General features: G+C 45.2%; 1 protein-coding gene and 1 long non-coding RNA gene across 4 annotated transcripts in view; one reads left to right on the forward strand and one right to left on the reverse strand.

Moving 5' to 3' along the window:
- The window catches only part of LOC136579019 (uncharacterized), a 41,479-nt gene extending 29,809 nt beyond the window's left edge, over positions 1-11,670 (reverse strand). Inside the window, exon 1 of the long non-coding RNA XR_010786699.1 lies at positions 11,535-11,670. This is a non-coding gene — a long non-coding RNA (uncharacterized lncRNA). The remainder of the gene's footprint in view (positions 1-11,534) is intronic.
- The window catches only part of GMDS (GDP-mannose 4,6-dehydratase), a 621,910-nt gene continuing 613,294 nt past the window's right edge, over positions 9,206-17,821 (forward strand). The window contains exons 1-2 of one of the 3 annotated variants that reach the window (XM_066579263.1): positions 9,206-9,320; positions 11,724-11,867. In XM_066579263.1, coding sequence (XP_066435360.1) covers positions 11,787-11,867 — 81 coding nt within the window. In that variant the 5' untranslated portion in view covers positions 9,206-9,320; positions 11,724-11,786. Of the gene's footprint in view, positions 9,391-11,723; positions 11,868-17,821 lie in introns of all 3 variants that reach the window. The other 2 variants (XM_066579264.1, XM_066579265.1) reach the window with 2 other exon arrangements.

The following is a 17,821-nucleotide window of genomic DNA, read 5'->3' on the forward strand; positions in this document are numbered from 1 at the left end:
TGCATCTTGGACATAATACACAACTCAGACAATAAAGCTTGGGTACCCTTAGAATCCGAACAGAACAACTTAAACCTGGGAGGGGCCTTCTGCGTCCCAGGGAAGGTAGACTGGGGGGAGCTGGGGGCATCTCCCCTAGCAATCCACTTGCTAGGGGCATGGAGGCGCGTAACAGAGTGGTAAGACGACAAATATTCCCGGCCCCCTAACCCCACTCACGGGAAACCCCCAATTACCCTCCACACGGACAGTCTCTAAGCTTTCAATTCTCCCAGGCAGACACAGGCCCCAAATACGGGAGGTGTGGGGAACGGGAGGTATGCGCCCGCTGAGCGACCTCGCCGGGGGTCACAGGCTGAGACCGGGAGCCTGGCTGCAATACTTCCAGGTGAGGGACTACCTAGGTTCACTAGGGGAACCGGGACCGCTTAGTGCAGCCCTCACCCCATTCTAGAGGCTGTGCGACGCATCCTCTGTTCCGCCTCACACAATATCTCTGCTGTACGGGTTGCTACTCGACGAGCGGACGGGGGAGACCCGCTTGTCATGGGAGACGCAATGGGAAGAATCACTGGGCAGGCAGATTTCCAGGGAGCTCTGGAGCAAGTCCTACCTGTTAACTCACAAGATGTCTATCTCTATCAGGGCACAAGAACTTAACTACAAAATTATCACACAATGGTATAGAACCCGAGATAGACTCCACAGAATCTTCCCCGATACCACGGATGAATGCTGGAGGTGCTGTGCAGAGGTGGGAACTATGCTTCATCTAAGGTGGTCCTCTCCGCTAATCGCTCCCCTATGGGGGGACATCGCCAGAGTCCATGGAAAGTTGAGCATGTCGCCGGATGTAATGACTCCCGAGATCGCCCTCCTCTCCATGGTGCCCGGCCCCATCTCTAAAGTCAAAAAAGGGCTTCTCAGACATTTCCTCATGGCTATGCGCCATATCATTTCACAACACTGGAGACAGAGGGGGGCGATCCCGAGGACGAAATGGGTGGAGGCAGTAGACCACATTAAGTACATGGAGGATCTTTGGAGTTCTGAGTCCGAGCCTAACCGGGGTACAAGGGATACATGGGCGCCCTGGGTGGACTTCCGGAACTCCCCATCTTTCCTTAGGTGGCTTATCGACGGATCCGTGTAGAAAGCGACGAAGAAACAGGACGAGAGCCGCGAGGGGCTAAGCCCGTCACCCTAGCCTGCTTCGCCACAATCAGCAACCCCTTGTTCAGACACAGGTGAAAGCTCAATTTCCCCTCCCCTGCTTCCCCTTCCCTCCTCCCTTCCTCTCTTCTTTCTTGGATTAATGTTCCTGCCGAGTCGGCTATTCTTATTGTTTTATATAAAAAAATGGTCTGCACTTGTTTACATTTAATATATACTGATATGATATGCAGAGTGGAAAATCAATAAACAGATTGAAAGAAAACATAAAATGTGGATATACCAGGATACAGAATAAACATGAATTTAAATTCATCTGATGTAATAAGATTGTCAGTTTGTGTATTGAGCAATATTTATTCCAACTCTCTTAGGGTGACTACCCACTACAGTTTTTTTTTCACTACGAAATTCGCAGCGTTTTTTTTTTCTGCAGGGGTCTATGGGACTTGTAATGTTAAAATCGCGATCGCGCAAAAACGCTGCGAACTTCGCAGTGAAAAAAAACTGTAGTGGGTAGTCACCCTTAAATACGGATCAGTAGGATCATGGAGTAATATTTCATAAGTTGTTTAATCATCAAGAAATCTTTTAACCATAATATCATAGTTCAATTTTTCAAGAATTAAAATATTTCCCTCCTTATTGGAGGGTTTTATGTCACATTCTGGATTACAGTTTAATTCTTTAATGTATTTTTTTTTATTTAAGGGCCATTTACACGGGACAATTATCACACAAAATGAATTCAAACAATAGTATTTAAGTCTAAATGCAAAGCCAGCAGCACATTGGCTATGCACCAATCCAGTTGAAGAGACCCCATCACTATATAGTCCTTAAATATAAGAAACAAAGGTCTGTCTATCACATTACTTAATTCTTTTAAAATCCAGGGTTATATGCCATTGGAACACACTGATTAGTCTATTTTAATCTTTTTTAGGTGGCTCTGGGTTAAGCTGGTGACATTTGGTGGAGAGTTTACTTTATCACTTTGCATCTCCTCTAAAAGCCCATTTACATGGGCCGATGATCGCTCAAAGATCGTTTAAACGACAGTTTGAGTGACAGCTTTGAGCGATCATTTTGCATAAACTATTGAGTAGCTACTCAGCTACTTAAGAGCAATTAAGTGTACAAATGAAGCCTTAGCTGAGAGCAGTTAATAGCTTGCGGGCTCTTATCTGCACTCAGATCCTTGTTCTGCAGCGGGAAACAATGCTATCAGCACTACCCTGGAGAACTGCTGATAAGGCTGAAGGACGATTTTTAGGTTGGACTGAATTTAACAATCAGCTAGCACGAAAAGTTCATGATGGGCGTGCATTTAAACACAACGATTATCGCTAAAACGATCGCCTTTTAGCGATTTTTGAGGGATCATCGCTCCGTGTAAATGGGCCTTAACATTTTATTTTCATCTGTGAATACACTAGAGAAAAAACTATTTAATAGATTTGTTTTCTCCTCAACAGCCTCTACAATTTTTACTACAGTTCCAAATGTCAGTTCATTTTGGCATAAAACCTTCATGCCTCTGCTAAAAAGCTGAAGAGGAATTACACCTTTTAGCATGACAACAACCCAAAGCATGCCTCCAAATCAGCAGAAGAATGGCTTTGCCAGAAGATCATAGTTTTGGAATGGCCCAGCCAGAGTCCAGACCTAAATGCCATTGAAAATCAGTTTGTTAACCTGAAGAGGTCGCTACACATGAGATGCCCTTGCAATCTGACAGATTTGGAATGCTTTAGCAAGATAGAGAGGGCAAAGATTGCCAAGTCAAGATGTGCCATGCTGATAGACACCTAGTCAAAAAAAAACTAAATGCTGTCATAAAGTCAAAGGGTACGTCAACAAAGTATTAGTTTTAGGGTGTGCATGTTTATGCAACCACATTATTTTCCACCATAAAATATTTCAGTTTCTTTTTCTATGGAATCGTACAGATAACGGGTCACACAAAAGAAGAAATAAATCTGAAATGATTAATCTTTGTCGGATTTTATAACATGACAAAAACATGGCATTTTAACAAGGGTGTGTAGACTTTTTATATCCACAGTTTTTTAAAATAAATTTAGTATTGCTGGAATCGTAACCCACAGAAACGAATAGGGTCATTTCATGTCAACTGGCCTAATTTCGGAGAGGGTCCCTGCTTGACCTCCTTCAATTTTGCTGACATTTTTACAGAATGTTCCTCCACCACCTATATGAAGTTCTGCTCAGTTTCAGCTTGGTGTATAGCTTGGTTGAGGCACTAGAGCCATTTGCATAAAAGTCCCTCTTCCCTTGAAGGTCGTTTCGCAAAAATATCCAAGATTGTGTTGCCACTGATCTTGATCTAAGCGAGCTAATTCACTGAAACTTGGTGCACGCGGTCAACTTTTTGTGTAGAATCCGAAAATGTTACAGGAGGGCTCCCTAAGCATTGATTTGGTGGCTAATAAGGCCCAAAAGTGGCTGCTAAATGTTGTCACGACAAAATTTCCACAAATTTAGGAACCTATAACTTATTAACAAATAGCTTAAATAAGCTGGAATTTGGCCAATGAATTGAAGTGCCTACCAAAGCACTGTTACACTGGCTTTTTTTTTGCTTGTATACGTAGGCTAGCTTCACATGGGTGTCAAAATCGTGCAAGATTTGTGCATTGCGGGATACACAAATCTCGCACAAATTTGAACCCCATTCTTTTGAATAGGGTCATACATATGAGCGATGTGTTCCTGCATGGCACAGCGATGCAATGCTATGCGGGAAATAAATAGTGGCATGTTCTATCTTTTTCTGCGTGCTCTCGTATCACAGTGCTCATTGCTTTCAATGGGGACAGCAGCAGCATTGTGACCCCATTGAGATCAATGGGAGAAACTGTGCGATCCACTGCCGCAGCTATGATATAAAGCTGTTTTGCCATGAATACGCCTCCCACCCATGGTGATTTCATATGGCTGGCGAGCGCGATATGGGGCCGGGATTCACGTACTCACCTGTGTGAAGTTAGTCTTACTGTTTTATCCCCTACTAAAATTGGTAAAAAAAAAAAAAAAGATTTTTGCAAACTTTACCATTTAAAAGCTGTAACTTTCCTTCTGATTTTTTAATTTTTGTTCCTGTAGTTTCATGTTGGTGTCTTCCCACTTAAGAGGAAAACAGCTGAAACTCTACAGAACTTCATTCAGGTGGTGTATAAACATTTTGTAAAAATTTCAGCAAAATTGAAGGAGGTCGAGCAGGGACCATTAGATATGGAATGATCCATTAATACTGCCTGGTAAACGGCATGCGGAAAAAAAAGATAAATAAAGCTATGTTAGAGTTGCCTCTTTTGTACACCTCAGCTCCCAAAACATGCAAAAAAGAATGATCAAAAAGTCACATGCACATGGTACCAATGAAAGCATAAGCTCATACAATAAAAAATTAGCCCATCGGTAGCTCTATAGGTGAAAAAAAAAAGTTTTGTGTCTTAATTAGAGATGAGCGAACGTACTCGGTAAAGCACTACTCGTCCGAGTAATGTGCTTTATCCGAGTACCTCCCTGCTCGTCCTGAAAGATTCGGGGAGCGCCACTGCTGACAGGTGAGTTGGGGCGGGGAGCAGGGGAGAGCGGGCGGGAGAGAAGGAGAGAGAGATCTCCCCTCCGTTCCTCCCCGCTCTCCCCTGTAGCTCCCCGCTCCGCGGCGCTCCCCGAATCTTTCAGGACGAGCGGGGAGGTACTCGGATAAAGCACATTACTCGGACGAGTAGTGCTTTACCGAGTACGTTCGCTCATCTCTAGTCTTAATATAACGATACTAGAAACATTTTTCATTAAAATGTTTTTATTGTGCAAAAATAGTTAAAAACAATATACCGTATATACTCGAGTATAAGCCGACTTCTTCAGCACATTTTTTATGCTGGAAAAGCCCCCCTTGGCTTATACTCGAGTGAGCTAGGTAAAAAAAAAATAAAAAAATCCCACAATACTCACCTCACAGCCGCGATGGCCTCCCCGGCGGTGCAGCAAGCTGCTCTGTAATTCTCCGAGCTGTCGCTTCTCTCTGCTAAACGGGGCTTTGAATTTCCCTGCCGTGAGCAAGAAAGTGCTGTGAATAATCGAGGGACGGCTGTGATTGGCTGGCACTCGATCCAATCACAGCGCTTTCTTGCTGATGGAGGGGGAATTCAAAGCCCCATTTAGCTGAGAGAGCTGATAGCGGGGAGAATTACAGAGCAGTTTACCGTACCGCCGGGGAGACCATTGTGGCTGCCGGCTGCGAGGTGAGTATTGCGTTTTTGTTTTTACCTGGTCTAGCTAGGCTTATACACGAGGCACCTAATTTTCCCAGTTTTTTGGGGAAAAATTAGGTGCCTCAGCTTACACTCGGGTTGGCTAATACTCGAGTATATACGCTATATAAATGTAGTATTGCCACAACTGTACTGCCCCACAGAATAACATATTACTTATACCACACAGTGAATGGGTCCCTCCCCCAAAAAGTCAAGAATTGCAGGGTTTTTTAACACTTCATTTTCTAAAGGGCTGTTACACATTTGCGATCGCGATATTGCAGCGTTTTTTTAACACGAATGTTAATAGGACTTTCTAATATTAAGATCGCATTGCACATAAATCGCAAGCTTGTGTTTTGTGATTTTTGTGCGATGCGTTTTTAACAATAGAAAGTCCTATTGACATTTGTGTTAAAAAAAACACGCAGTGAAATCGCGATCGCAAAGGTGTAGGAGCCCAAAAACACAATAAAAAATGATCAAGTGTCCGGAGTTCCAAAATGGCACCAATAAAAACATCAGCTTATCCCGCAAAAAAAACCCGCCCTCACACTGTGTTGTAGACTGAAAAATATGGCCATGAAGAACAGGCCCAATAAAAGGAGGCCTTAAAATTCATAAGGTGTGCTTTAATTTCTGACATGTGATATTGGATTATTCTCCTCAACAAACATATGACCAAGTCTAATACTTCTGACTTGTTTTATTTGGCTCTCTTTATCTACTCTTAGTGAAAATCTGATGCAGTTTTAGGTCACTATAAAAGGAGAAATATGGAAAATTCTTAAGGGCGCACAAGCTTATGAGCAGCTCTGTAAATCATCATTAGATGGAGGTCCAACTCCTGGGACTGCTGCTACTCAGCTGTTTCAAAGACCTTGTGGCCTCTTCATTGTATACCAGGCACAGCGCCTTTTCTTTTCATAGTGCCTGTGCCTGGTATTGCAGCTCAGTCTCATTCACTTGAGCCAGGACTGAGCTGCCCAAAGGCATCACAAGGCGAGTGCAAGTAAATAAAACCGGTTTCATTTGCCCAACCTGTCATGGTTTTTGGTTTTCTCAGTGGGAAGGTCAACCCAAAAATTTCTCCCTGGGAGGGTTTATTATTAAGAGATGAGCGAGCACGCTCGGATAAAGCAGTTACTCGAGCGAGCATCACTCTTCTCGAGTAACTGCTTACTCGGGGGGGGGGGGAGTGAGAGAGATCTCTCTCCTCCCCCCGCCCCCCCCCCCCCCCCCCGAGCCTGCTCGGACCAGTAAGCAGTTACTCGAGAAAAGCGATGCTCGCTCGAGTAACTGCTTTATACGAGCGTGCTCGCTCATCTCTATTTATTATACATACAATACTTAACCTTTGAACCTATGCTGCAGTTCTTTTTTTCTTTTGGATTACCTCTGACTGAGATCCCTTGAACACAGCGCTTCACTTTGTGGCCAAATTGACGGGTTTAACAGTCGGAGGAACATTTACTACACTTATATTCTAAGGATCGGTCATCAATACCCCTTTCAAACAGGTTAAACGAGGCTTTAAAATTATTACCAGAATCCGCAGTTACCCGCCACTTATGGTTGCATTCCGACAAAACGTTGCATGGTATCACAGCCTCCATTGTCATAGGAGAGTGGCGGGCTGTTGCCTCGTTAAAATTATAATTAGACAAGGCCCTCTTTCTGTTATTGCATCGGCAATACATGAGACCTCTTGTCGGAACGCAATCGGATGTGTCTCCCGGTAATAAATTTAAATTGTAGGATAACCCCTTTAACCTCAGTTCCATGAAGCTCCCACAGCTGGCATTTACCTGCTCTACATCCATGATTGCTACAACCAACCACTAGTCCCAGTGGTGATGGCGGCTTGTACAGCCCATGGAAGATAAGGCCAGTGAAACTGTCACACGCGTGTGCAGTAAGGCTGGCTTCACACGGGCGAGAAAATCACGTGAGATTTGTGCGTTGCGTGATGCACAAATATGAACCCCATTCTTTTGAGGGGGTCACACACATGAGGATTGCTTCTTCCCTGAAGTGATATGGGGCTGTTTTAAATTAAAAACTCCTCACATCCATGGGGAGATCACATGGTGGGGAGCGCAATGAGCGGGTGGGATTCCCAGCACCATATAGCATTCGCTCGTGAAGTTAGCCTTAGGGTTCCTTCACACTGGCGAGGGCGGTATCAGCCCATACATCACGGGCCAATATCGCTCTCGCCATCCATGTAAAACCCGTGGATGTAAGGCGTTTTCACATGAAAACAGCCTCACAACACTGCGAGGATGAAGGAATCCCCCACCGCAGCTGTCATAGCCGTGGCAGGAGATGGCGGAGTTCTCCCATTGTTTTCAATTGGGCTGGCCCTACTGTCGCCCGCCTCGAGATAGCAATGGGCTATCTCGCTGAAAGTTGGGACCCGTTGTGATGTGTTTCCTGTATAGCATCACATCGCGGTGCGGCAAAACATCCCTCATGTGAATGACCCATTCAAAAGAATGGGGTTCATATTTGAGCGTCTCGCAACGCACAAATCTCGCATGATTTTCTCGCCAGTGTGAAGGCAGAAAAACAAAGCCAAGCAGCCGGAGCGGTCAGAAATTTGGCAGATGACGGTTGTGGCCAGAGGCAAAACTTGAAGCTTCTGGGCCCCAATGTAAAACCTGTAACAGGGCCCCCAACTATAATGCTTTATTTGTAGTACTGGGCTCCCTATATGGAGAAGAGAGGCCTTATGGGCCCCCTAAGGCTCCGGGGCCCGGGTACAACCGCATCCCCTGCATCCCCTGTAGGTACGCCAGTGTTTGTGACCTTATTGTATAAAGTTACCTTTACACAGGCTGATAGTCACCAGAATATTCGCTCAAACGAGCAATTATGGGCGACAGTCGGCCTGAGCCGTCCCTCCGCAGTCGCTGGTTGTCCCATTAGGCCGTGCTCACATCTGCGTTATGGACTTCCGTTCGGAGGTTTCGTCGCAGATTCGGCACAAAATGCGGGAAGCAAAGATCCTACATGAAGGACTTTTCCATCCGGTAAAATGCCGGCAGCTAAACGGAGGCCAATCGGACACCATGACAGTCACTGAGGGCAGTTTGGCGCCATTCTGTGCTGTGATAAGATGGATCCGTTTGGCCAGGGGGATTCCCATAAGGAAGCAGAACAGGAGCCCGAAGGCGGGTGTGACAGTAGCCTGAGACCGCTCTCACAGGACCGTGCGTGCCGGCGTGACACAATGCCACGCGTACCTGCTGCGTGCCGCCAATCCCCTTGCGCTCTCTTAGTGTATACGTGTAGTACACACCATGATAGCGGGGTAAGCGGCCCCATACAAACCACCGGCCATCGCATTTCACTAAGGAAAATTGCGCATGTGACGATCCGCTGGTGTAAGACCGGGCTAACCGCATGACTTCTGGCTCAGCGTAAACAGCAGCGGTTCAGTAATTGAGCGACGTGCGGTGGACGGTGCGCTGCGCCTCACTCTGTAGCGCTATGTGTATACTCGCTGGGACGGCGGTGGTAAGCCTGCACTCCCAGTAATTATACCGTGTGTAGGGGCCATAACATCTCTACAACCCCCCCATCCACCCAGTACCCCACATGGCACAGTGAGGGGCCACGTGACCGCTCCCCTGACTTCCCGCCTTTTCCCTGGCTCTCCACAGTAGCCCGCATTCACTCTTCTCAGCCGCGCCGCAGATGAATTCAGCGCCACGTGACCTGCTCGGTCATGTGATCCGCTGACGTCAGGAGGTCCTTGCAGAGAGGGGAACTAGCCGCTGCCGGATGTCACAGTTGTGAGCATCACCTTCCCTCCTCCGCCCGCGGATCTCCGGTGACGTCCCGCTGCTCTCAGTAATGACCGCTTCATGCCCATCACCAGCTCGTAGCCCCGTACACTCAATAAAGGCCCAAGTGCCGGCAGGTGACATTACAGCACTGTACAATGCACACACGTGACCAGCTGCTAGGGGCTAGACATCCTATACTGACCAGCTGCTCACTGCACTATATAGACTAGTAGGTGGTCACGTGTGTGCAGTCTCTGCCAACTAGAACTATATGCTCTATACCTACTCAGTATATATATAGAGAGAGATGTGTATACTGTATATATGCCTATACCATATATATAGATGTGTGTATACAGCATATTCCCTTATACAATAAATATACATGTGCGTATACAGCATATTCCCCTATACAGTATATATAGATGTGTGTATACTGTATATATCCCTATGTGATATATACAGATCTGTGTATACTGTATATATCCCTATCCAATATTTACAGATGTGTGTATACTGTATATATCCCTATACGATATATACAGATGTGTGTATACTGTATACCTGTACGATATATACAGATGTGTGTATACTGTATATATCCCTATGTGATATATATAGATGTGTGTATACTGTATATATCCCTATGCAATATATACAGATGTGTGTATACTGTATATATCCCTATGTGATATATATAGATGTGTGTATACTGTATATATCCCTATGCAATATATACAGATGTGTGTATACTGTATATATCCCTATGTGATATATATAGATGTGTGTATACTGTATATATCCCTATACAATATTTACAGATGTGTGTATACTGTATATATCCCTATACAATATATAGATGTGTGTAAACTGTATATATCCCTATACCATATATACAAATGTGTGTATACAGCATATTCTTTTATACAGTGTGTATATATATATATATATATATATATATATATATATATATATATATACACACACACACAGTAGATGTGTGTATATTGTATTTATCCCTATACAATATATATAGATGTGTATATACAGCATATTCCTTTATACAGTATATATACAGTAGATGTGTGTATACTGTATATATCTCTATACGATATAGATGTGTGTGTACAGCATATTCCCTTATACAGTATATACAGATGTGTGTATACAGTATATATCTTTATAGTTGAAATATAGATGTGTGTATATAGCATATTTTCTTATACAGTATATACACAGTAGATACCTGTGTATACAGCATACATCCTCATATGGTATATATGGATACGTTTATACAGCATATTCCCTTATACTGTACCATATATATAGATAAATGTGTATGAGCATATATCCTCATATGGTATATATAGATGTGTGTATCCAGCATATTTCCTTATACAATATATATATATATGTGTTTGATACTTTGTATATCTCTATGCGATATATATAGATGTATGTATCCAGCATTTTCCCTTATGCAGTATATACAGATGTGTGTATGCACCACATTCCCTTATACAGCACATACAGATAAGTGTGTCCAGCATATTCCTGTATACAGCACATACAGATAAGTGTGTCCAGCATATTCCTGTATACAGCACATACAGATAAGTGTGTCCAGCATATTCCTGTATACAGCACATACAGATAAGTGTGTCCAGCATATTCCTGTATACAGCACATACAGATAGGTGTGTCCAGCACATTCCTGTATACAGCACATACAGATAAGTGTGTCCAGCATATTCCCATATACAGCACATACAGATAAGTGTGTCCAGCATATTCCCGTATACAGCACATACAGATAAGTGTGTCCAGCATATTCCCATATACAGCACATACAGATAAGTGTGTCCAGCACATTCCTGTATACAGCACATACAGATAAGTGTGTCCAGCATATTCCCATATACAGCACATACAGATAAGTGTGTCCAGCATATTCCTGTATACAGCACATACAGATAAGTGTGTCCAGCATATTCCCGTATACAGCACAGATAAGTGTGTCCAGCATATTCCCGTATACAGCACATACAGATAAGTGTGTCCAGCATATTCCTGTATACAGCACATACAGATAAGCGTGTCCAGCATATTCCTGTATACAGCACATACAGATAAGTGTGTCCAGCATATTCCCATATACAGCACATACAGATAGGTGTATCCAGCACATTCCCTTTCATCCCATGTACACACGCATTATACTGCGTGTTCCAGGATGTAACTGTAATCTGATGACATCCGTATAATAGTCTGTACACACCACTCCTTCTATTTCTTGGCAAGTCCCCATTGCAGAGCTCCTGGTTCTGTGCTAATCTTCTCTCGCCCAGCAGTAGGGTGGCACCTGTGCCGGAGGTTGGGTCTTGCCCGCCACGCCTTCCCTCTCCCTGTGAATGCCGGAGCAGCTGCAGTGTAACCTGTCTTACCTGTCACTTCCTTCTCCCTGCAGTGTGACCTGCTTGTGCTGAGAGCGTACAGCCGTCCCATCTACCAGCAAGTCCGTCTTGACAGCATGGCGTGCAACCTAGGAAATGGATCCCAGTCTCCTTCCAAGTCCAGAAAAGTGGCCCTTATCACCGGCATTACCGGACAGGTAAGATAGAGCTGTAGTCACACACCTGGCATCTTCATCTCACTTCATTGGTTACTTAAGACACTTTATACTGATGATCGGGCATGAACATTCAACATCCTGATGATTGGTCTGTCGATGTGCTGACAGTCAGCCAAACAGGTAAGTACGGCTCATTGGTCGGCTGATTCGATCTTTTAAGCAGGCGTGAAAATGCTCACTCGTTGGCAGCATACCCCCCAACCCATGAGAATAGGAGGATGTGCTGCCTTCTAGTGCAATCCGTATGGGGACAACTGACTGTAATAACGGGCGATCGCCTCCGTACGTGTAATTATATGCCCGCGTAAACCTTAACAAGCTCTGATTAACATGCTGTTTCTTAATTGCCACATGTTACAAAGAAGAATGGGCCACGTAAAGGGCTCCTAGTGTTGTATCAAGCATCTACATTCTGTGTTAAGGCCCCAAGTGTTGTGTCATTATTAGTCCCGGGTTCTTGAAGGCGGATGCACAATGCATTATATTGGTTACTGCTCGTTGGGTTCCCAGGAAGATGATGATGTGGAGAAATAGAAATGTAGAGTACACTTGGCCATACACATTAAATGTATATTGGCCGACAGGACCATCATCTAATGTGTATACTGGCCTCTTCCCCGATGGAGGTAAGGATCGGCATCTGGATTTCACCTTGCCCGATCCTTTTGTTTTTGGGGAGATAAGCTGTCAGGCGTTTAGTAGCAGCTTAAGGCCCATTTAGACACAACGATTATTGCTCAAAATTTGCTCAAAAGCCGTCTTTTCAGCGATAATTGTGTGCATTGACACTGCAAGATGATTGCTCAAAATTCACTCAAACGGTAGTTTGAGTGACAGTTTTGAGCATTCACTTTGCATAAGCTCTTAGGTAGCTAATAATAGTGTGTAAATGAAGGCTTTCACGGTATACAGAAAACAGTGGGAGTGCTGTCTTCTGTATACAGCTGCTGTGTTCTTGGAGCGCTCAGCTAGTATACAGAGGGGCTGGAGCTCTGTCTTCTGTATACAGCTGCTGTGTTCTTGGAGTGCTCAGCTGGTATACAGGGGGGTCTGGAGCGCTGTCTTCTGTATACAGCTGCTGTGTTCTTGGAGCGCTCAGCTGGTATACAGGGGGGCTGGAGCTCTGTCTTCTGTATACAGCTGCTGTGTTCTTGGAGCGCTCAGCTGGTATACAGGGGGGCTGGAGCTCTGTCTTCTGTATACAGCTCCTTTGTTCTCTGAGCTTTCAGCTGGTATACAGGGGGTCTGGAGCTCTGTCTTCTGTATACAGCTGCTGTGTCCTTGGAGCGCTCAGCTGGTATACAGTGGGGGCTGGAGCTCTGTCTTCTGTATACACCTGCTGTGTACTTGGAGGGCTCAGCTGGTATACAGGGGGGACTGGAGCTCTGTCTTCTGTATACAGCTGCTGTGTTCTTGGAGTGCTCAGCTGGTATACAGGGGGGTCTGGAGCGCTGTCTTCTGTATACAGCGGCTGTGTCCTTGGAGGGCTCAGCTGGTATACAGGGGGGACTGGAGCTCTGTCTTCTGTATACAGCTGCTGTGTTCTTGGAGTGCTCAGCTGGTATACGGGGGGGCTGGAGCTCTGTCTTCTGTATACAGCTCCTTTGTTCTCGGAGCTTTCAGCTGGTATGCCACTGGGAAGTCCCAGCGGGATACCAACTGAAAGAATGCTATCAGTGCCACCGCTGAGAAAATCAGTGTGCGGCACTGATAAGGCTCATCGCTAATTTCTAGCTGTCTAGAAGTGAGCGATGAACGAACAGTGCACGGTGGCAGTGCATTTGGACAGAACAATTATCACTCAAACGATGGCTTTTGAGCGATAATCGTTGTGTCTTATTGGGCCTTCACTCCCCTCTCTCCTTTGAGAACACATGCAAGCGTCCATATGTATAGGGGATCAGGTGAGATGGGGTAGTTTACAGTGCAGAATCCGACATGGATTTCACTTCTAAAAACCAAGGCTGAGCCACAGATTTCTGCTGCGGATTATGCTGCAGATCCACATGCAGATGTAGCCATGTGAATGGGGTACAGTAGTCCTAGGATAGGGTGACACACGGTCATCAAGAGTACTGGGGAGCATATGATGACATTGAGGGCCATCAGGAGTACTGAGGGGATCATAGGGTGGCGCTGAGGGGTCTCAGAAGTGCTGGGGGAGCATATGATGACATTGGGGGCCATCAGGAGTACTGAGGGGACCATAGGGCGATATCGAGGAGTCTCAAAAGTGCTGGGGGTGCATAGGGTGACTCAGACAGGTGAGGAGTACTGTGGAGCATAGGTTGATACTGAGAGGGGTCAGAAGTACTGTACATAGTTGACAATAGTAAGGTGGGGGGGCTAAGGATACTGTGCATAGGGTGACTGTTACAGAGGCAGATGGTGACCATAGCTCAGCAGTCCTGTTCATGATGGGATATAAAGGCTGGGTTCACACGGGGCTGATTTCCAGCGGTATGTCCGCAGCGGGCATTCTGCTTCAGAAAGCCTGCCTCCAAACCCGCACCATTTGGTTCTGGTTATGAAGCAGCTTTCATTGAGAGGGGTGAATTCCACAGCGGAGACGGTGATAAAATTGACATGTCGCGAATTTGAATTCGGCATTGCAAGTCATGCGGGTTATTTCCGCAGCTTGTGGATGAGATTATGAAAATCTCATCCACTTTGCTGCTACTGTAAATGCTGCAGAAATTCTGTGTGGAGGGTCTGCACGGAAATTCCGCGGCAAACCTGCCCTGTGTGAACCCCACCTAAAGGGTTTTTCCCACAACTTAAAATTGCTTCACAACCTCTCTGTCCTTCCTGGTTGCTGCTGACCAGGACATGTGACCAATGTAGCCAATCACTTCCTATAGAGGGTCACTGATGTGGCCAATGGTAGAAGGATTGCACAGTAAAATACCAATATTTGCAAATGATACAAAACTATGTAAAGTAATTTACAGGTAAGGACAGTATATGGTTACAAATGGATAAGTTGGGGGCAGAAAAGTGGCAAATGATGTTTAACACTGATAACTGTAAGGTTCTGCACATGGGCAGGAAATACATGTCACCATTACACACTAAACGGGGAACCACTGAACACTTACGGAGTGTACTCTGGAGTGAAGGTCAACTGGGACAAAACTAGACTGTTGGCGGTCAATGCCCCTACGACATCGCTAGTCCTCCCTGCCCCCCTGAAGGGGACAGATAGTGTCACAAACCTACTGGAGGGATATTCTGGAGTTTATGGAGACACACCAGGGAGCCCTGCGTATCTTACATCCTAAGGTTTGCCTCTTTGGCCTTGTGGAAAACATTCCGGTCAATATGACAACACACACGCTATACAAACTGCTTTTTTTATGTTAAAAAGTCATATTACTTAATTAGAAACACCCCAAAAAGCCCGCTAGAGCTGCCTGGCTGCGTGAGATAAACAGTGTTACCCCTCCATACAAATTGACATATACAAATTCACTAAGATGTAGGGTCGGTGGGTTGACTGACCCAATACTGTATTGGATATAGCTAACTAATTCCTCTTTTTTGGGAAGCCTGAAAACGTCTCCTCTCTTAGTCATTATGACTCGCAGTTTACAGTTATTTGTTCCATTTGTTGCAATTCCCTAAGTTGGGGATCTTTGTCTCCTTTGGCCAAAGTTGATAAAGAAAGAAAAATAAGAGGGTATTATAAACTCTTAAGGCTGAATGCACACGGGCGGAAATTCCGCGGCGAGATTTCGCGCAGAATTTCTGCCGTGGCATGCTGCCATAAGATTGCATTAGTTTATGCAATCCTATGCAGAAAGTCGCGATTTGACCGCGTGAAAACTCGCACGGTCAAAAAATTGCGGCATGTCCTATTTCTGTGCGAGCTTCGTAGATGCTCTCTCAGAAACGTCACGGCTGACGCACCAGCTTTGCTCTGCATATCGCAGAGCAGAGAGAAGACGCCGTAGGAGGTGAGTCGCAGGTTAATGCAGGGGCACGGGTCGCATCCCGCCATGAGAATTCTCAGTCGGAATACAACCCGGCCATTTGCATTCACCCTAAAGCCTTATGTCCACGGGCACGCACAGTGGAATCCCGCAGCGGTTTCCACCCGTGTCCGCAGCTATGAGGCCAAAAATGACAGCATACTCACCTGTCCGGACGCTGCAAGGCTCTCCTCCGTCGCGGCCAGATCTTCTTTCTTCTGCCCGGCGGATGCGCTCGGCACGCCGCGCTCACTTTTTTTTTTGTGAATATCCTGGTCTCCCGCGTATCCGCGGTACTCCCGCAGTGACAGCTGTGGCTTTGCCAAGGTGGGAGCGGCTTCCATTGACTTTAATGGAAGCTGTCACTGCAGGTTCACAGGAAAATGGAGAATGCTGCGATTTCTTACCACGCGTGTGATCCGCACTCTGGGAAAAAAATCACGTCCACATGCATTAAGTTGCCCTGCAGATGCTAATGCATCCCTATGGGCTTCTAAAGCTGCGGGGGCCATGTGCGGATTTTATAATTAAAATCCGTCCGTGGACATTGGGCCTAAGGGATTGAGATGCCCTAATTCTGTGACATGTTTCTGATGGCTCTCCACTTTTGTTTTGTATTGTTCTGTATGATATGCCCAATAAACGTTCCTTTAAAAAAAATGGGAAACCACTGGGTATCACTGACATGGAAAAGGAGTTGGGGATTTTAGTTAACTGTGAAGGCCCATTTAGACACAACGATTATCGCTCAAAATTCGCTCAACTGAAATAAATAAGCTTAACTCTAACAACCAGTGTCAGGCAGCTGCTGCCAAGGCAAATAGGATCATGGGGGGCATCCAAAGAGGTCTAGGGGCACATGACGAGAACATTGTTCTTCCTCTTCACAAGTCACTGATCAAATCACACATGGAATATTGTGGACAGTTTGGAGCAGCGGTACTCTAGAAGGACATATCAGAGCTTGAGCGGGTACAAAGGCGGGCAATTAATGTAATAAACAGAATGGGCGGACTACAATACCCAGAGAGATAATCAAAATTGGGGTTATTTAGTTTTAGAAAAAAGACGGCTGAGGAGCGATCTAATAAGTATGTATAATATATCAGGGGACAATACAGAGATCTCCCATCATCTATTTATACCCAGGACTGTAACAAGGGGGCGCTCTAATAACTATGTATAAATATATCAGGGGGTCAGTACAGAGATCTCTCCCATCAGCTAATTATACCCAGGACTGTGACTGTAACAAGGGGGCGCTCTCTACATTTAGAGGAGAGAAGGTTTCTATACTGACATGGATGGGGGTTCTTTATTGTAAGAGCAGTGAGACTGTGGAACTCTCTGCCTGAGGACGTGATGATGGTGAACTTGATAAAAGAGTATAAGAGGGGCCTGGACGCCTTTCTTGAGTGTAACAATATTACATGTTCTAGTAACTGACTACTTCAGAAGGGTCGGTGATCCGGGGATTTTGTGCTGAGTTCTTTGCATGTTACAATACAAGTTTGATAACACCGGTTGGAGGTGTTTTGCCATAATTGAGTCACCTCCTCTTATTCCCTGGGTCACACTGAGGCCAGCTAGAATTTAATTGTTTCGCCTATATTTGTTTTTTTTAAAATTAATTAAAACCATACTTAATATGTTTTTATTTTTCTGGTTGTACTTGTTTTTAAATTTTGTTGTCTGTACATGGCGGGGGGGGGGGGGGGGCTGTTAACTGAACTGCTGTTAATGGCATTTAGAGATATGCTTTGCAGTGTAATTCATGAACCATTCAAACAGTAGACAGCAGGAGACCAATTGACCTCAATGGGAGAGTGTTCTAGATATGCACCGAGTCCTGCACAGGTCATTGTGCAAGGGAGGGGGAGGAGGTGAGCTGCGACTATCACCTACTGTGAATGATTATAAGATCACCACTAAAAACTGACCTCTGCAGAATAGGTAGTGTCA

The sequence above is a fragment of the Eleutherodactylus coqui genome, chromosome 9 (assembly GCF_035609145.1).
Source record: "Eleutherodactylus coqui strain aEleCoq1 chromosome 9, aEleCoq1.hap1, whole genome shotgun sequence".
NCBI classification, from domain to species: Eukaryota; Metazoa; Chordata; class Amphibia; order Anura; family Eleutherodactylidae; genus Eleutherodactylus; species Eleutherodactylus coqui.